At 39.2% G+C, this 2,165-nt stretch overlaps 1 protein-coding gene across 1 annotated transcript; it reads right to left on the reverse strand.

Moving 5' to 3' along the window:
* Nucleotides 1-457: 457 nt before the first annotated feature.
* Nucleotides 458-1,749, reverse strand: LOC135587492 (uncharacterized). The gene is made up of 5 exons (XM_065078981.1): nucleotides 1,492-1,749; nucleotides 1,210-1,306; nucleotides 866-1,029; nucleotides 719-788; nucleotides 458-641 (listed from the first exon to the last, which is right to left on the reverse strand). The coding sequence occupies exons 1-5, from the start codon at nucleotides 1,615-1,617 to the stop codon at nucleotides 625-627; spliced, it is 474 nt and encodes a 157-aa protein (XP_064935053.1). The 5' UTR covers nucleotides 1,618-1,749; the 3' UTR covers nucleotides 458-624.
* Between the last annotated feature and the right edge of the window lie 416 nt (nucleotides 1,750-2,165).

The following is a 2,165-nucleotide window of genomic DNA, read 5'->3' on the forward strand; positions in this document are numbered from 1 at the left end:
TCTTCCTCCTCTAAATCCTTCTTTTCTTCCTCTTTCTCCTCAAAGAATGATGTCTTAGGGCAACGAGTATGGTTGGATGACATTGAGTGAAGTTCGTAGCAAGGATGAAATAAGATGTTGTAGGGAAGAAAAAATAAAATAAAATCGATGATTATAAATAATAAAATAAATATATATTAATTTTTTAGAAGATTATCAATAATAAAAAGGGGGCTGTTAATAGTAATCTTCTATTTCTTTACAGGAAAAGGGGGTACATTTTTCACAATAGTCATCACAAGATGTTCAATTAGCTAATGCATCTATGTCTATCTAAATAGCATCATATATGATGGTAAGTGATAGTCTCCGTCAGAACATATTATAATATTCTATATCAAAAGCATACAGTACATAACTTCCTGACCTTCCAGCCTACTACAACTAAATTGGAGGTGACATAATGTAATTTTTGCCCTTCGCCGTACAGACACACTAAAGAAGAAACATGTCAAAGAAAGCGCAAACTTATATATGCTTAATTTAATCTGATGTTCAGGATGAACTGCACCATTGTTGTATTCCCGAACAGAAACGATTTACCATCAGATGTACCCGTGTTCGATGCTCCTCTGAATAACATCTTTAATAGTAAAGCGAACCTGAGAGAGAAATAGTTGGAAACAATTAATGAACTATCTTGAGTCATTTAGATAAACACCTTAGAGAGGTGTATTACCTTGCCACCATTCACCTCTTGTAGCAACGTTGGAATTGCCCGAGTCATCCTCCCCATAAGTCTTATAATGCTACATATTAAGAGCAGCAGATCAGTAATTAATGAGAGAACTTCTTGTGTAGTTTTTTTATCTATCACGGAACTCACATTTATAGGATTCACAGAAGTGTTGGTGGCTGAAGAGGCTGCATAGAAATCTCGAGCACCATAGTGCACAGATGACCCGAAATAGGCCAATTCTGTCGACTCAGAAGGATATATCCCCTCCTTGATGCTTTTACTTCGACTACTACTGCCCTTCTTTTGGTTTTCTGCAAATGCATGTTTGATCAGCCGAAACACAAATTATCATTAGCATGCAGATGTGAAAAGCATTATTGGCAAAAGGGATGCTTTGTCATTGGAACTGTGAAAAGTATTATTCTGTAGTTCCACATAAAAGACTGTGGAAATAAGCCAGTTTCAAGAAATAGAGAAGGCATGTACAGAACCTGTAGTCTTTCTCTGAGCGCTCCCAGTGTTAGTGTCAGTGCTTTGTTTGTTCAAAGTCCAGTACAAGTCCAACTGTGATAAACCCTTAGCCATAACCTAAGAGTCCAGAAAACAAGAATCGTTACACTTGTGACTCGACGAGAACAATTCAGCAAGAACTACTGCAAAAAGTGTCACAACAGGGAGGAAGCAAAAAAGATGAAAGAAGAAGAATTAAGTACTCCGAAGCTGAAACCACAAAGTCAACTAACCGCACGAAGTACACAGAGAAAAGAACATACCGTCGAAGTGGGAGGGAAGACGGTGCTGAAGTATCCGGACGACGACGACTTGCCGCTGAGGCTTGGCTCCTTCTGGCAATCAATCTCATCAGCCGTCAAAGAAGCGGATGTTCTCTTCCCTGCCATCGTCTCTTCCCCTTGCTGTCTTTGTTACAACGGGATTAGATATGCTGACCCAGCGCCGAAGAAAGTAACTACAGTGCAGAGAGTAGTGGTTGACTATGATATTTTGTGATGTGCTGCTCTCCTTGAACGACGCAGACAGGTATTTATAACACTGAGGACTCTGCCCTTCCCTTCTAAACTCTCAATAGGATCCAAACGACACCAGGACACTACAGAACTGCTGCTTCTTCACGGCCGCTCTCCAAGTGTGCATATATTCCATAATCCTAACCCGGATTCATCAACCTTGCTTTTCTTTCTTTCTTTTATCTTCCTTTCTTTTATAGCTATTCTTGTTCTTTCTTATCTTCTGTACATTTGCATGGTATATACCCAACTTGGTTGTAGCACATATTGAATAATGTATAATATCACATGCCATGAGTTGCAATCTGATAATATTCTGGTCAATCCTAAAGATGCACGTGTTCTTTTATGGGGCAAGATAAGAAAGCTAAGCAAACAAGATCATGGAGATCAATCTGCTGCCTGTTCATCTGCATGTAGGG

This window comes from Musa acuminata, chromosome BXJ1-1, assembly GCF_036884655.1.
Source record: "Musa acuminata AAA Group cultivar baxijiao chromosome BXJ1-1, Cavendish_Baxijiao_AAA, whole genome shotgun sequence".
NCBI classification, from domain to species: Eukaryota; Viridiplantae; Streptophyta; class Magnoliopsida; order Zingiberales; family Musaceae; genus Musa; species Musa acuminata.

Excerpts from the sequence above, each read along its gene's own strand:
- LOC135587492 (XM_065078981.1), bottom strand. The coding sequence starts at position 1,617 with ATGGCAGGGAAGAGAACATCCGCTTCTTTGACGGCTGATGAGATTGAT. Across the intron at positions 1,307-1,491 it reads TCTTCCCTCCCACTTCGACG|GTTATGGCTAAGGGTTTATC; the intron begins GTATGTTCTTTT and ends CTGGACTCTTAG. Across the intron at positions 789-865 it reads CTTCTGTGAATCCTATAAAT|CATTATAAGACTTATGGGGA; the intron begins GTGAGTTCCGTG and ends CTTAATATGTAG.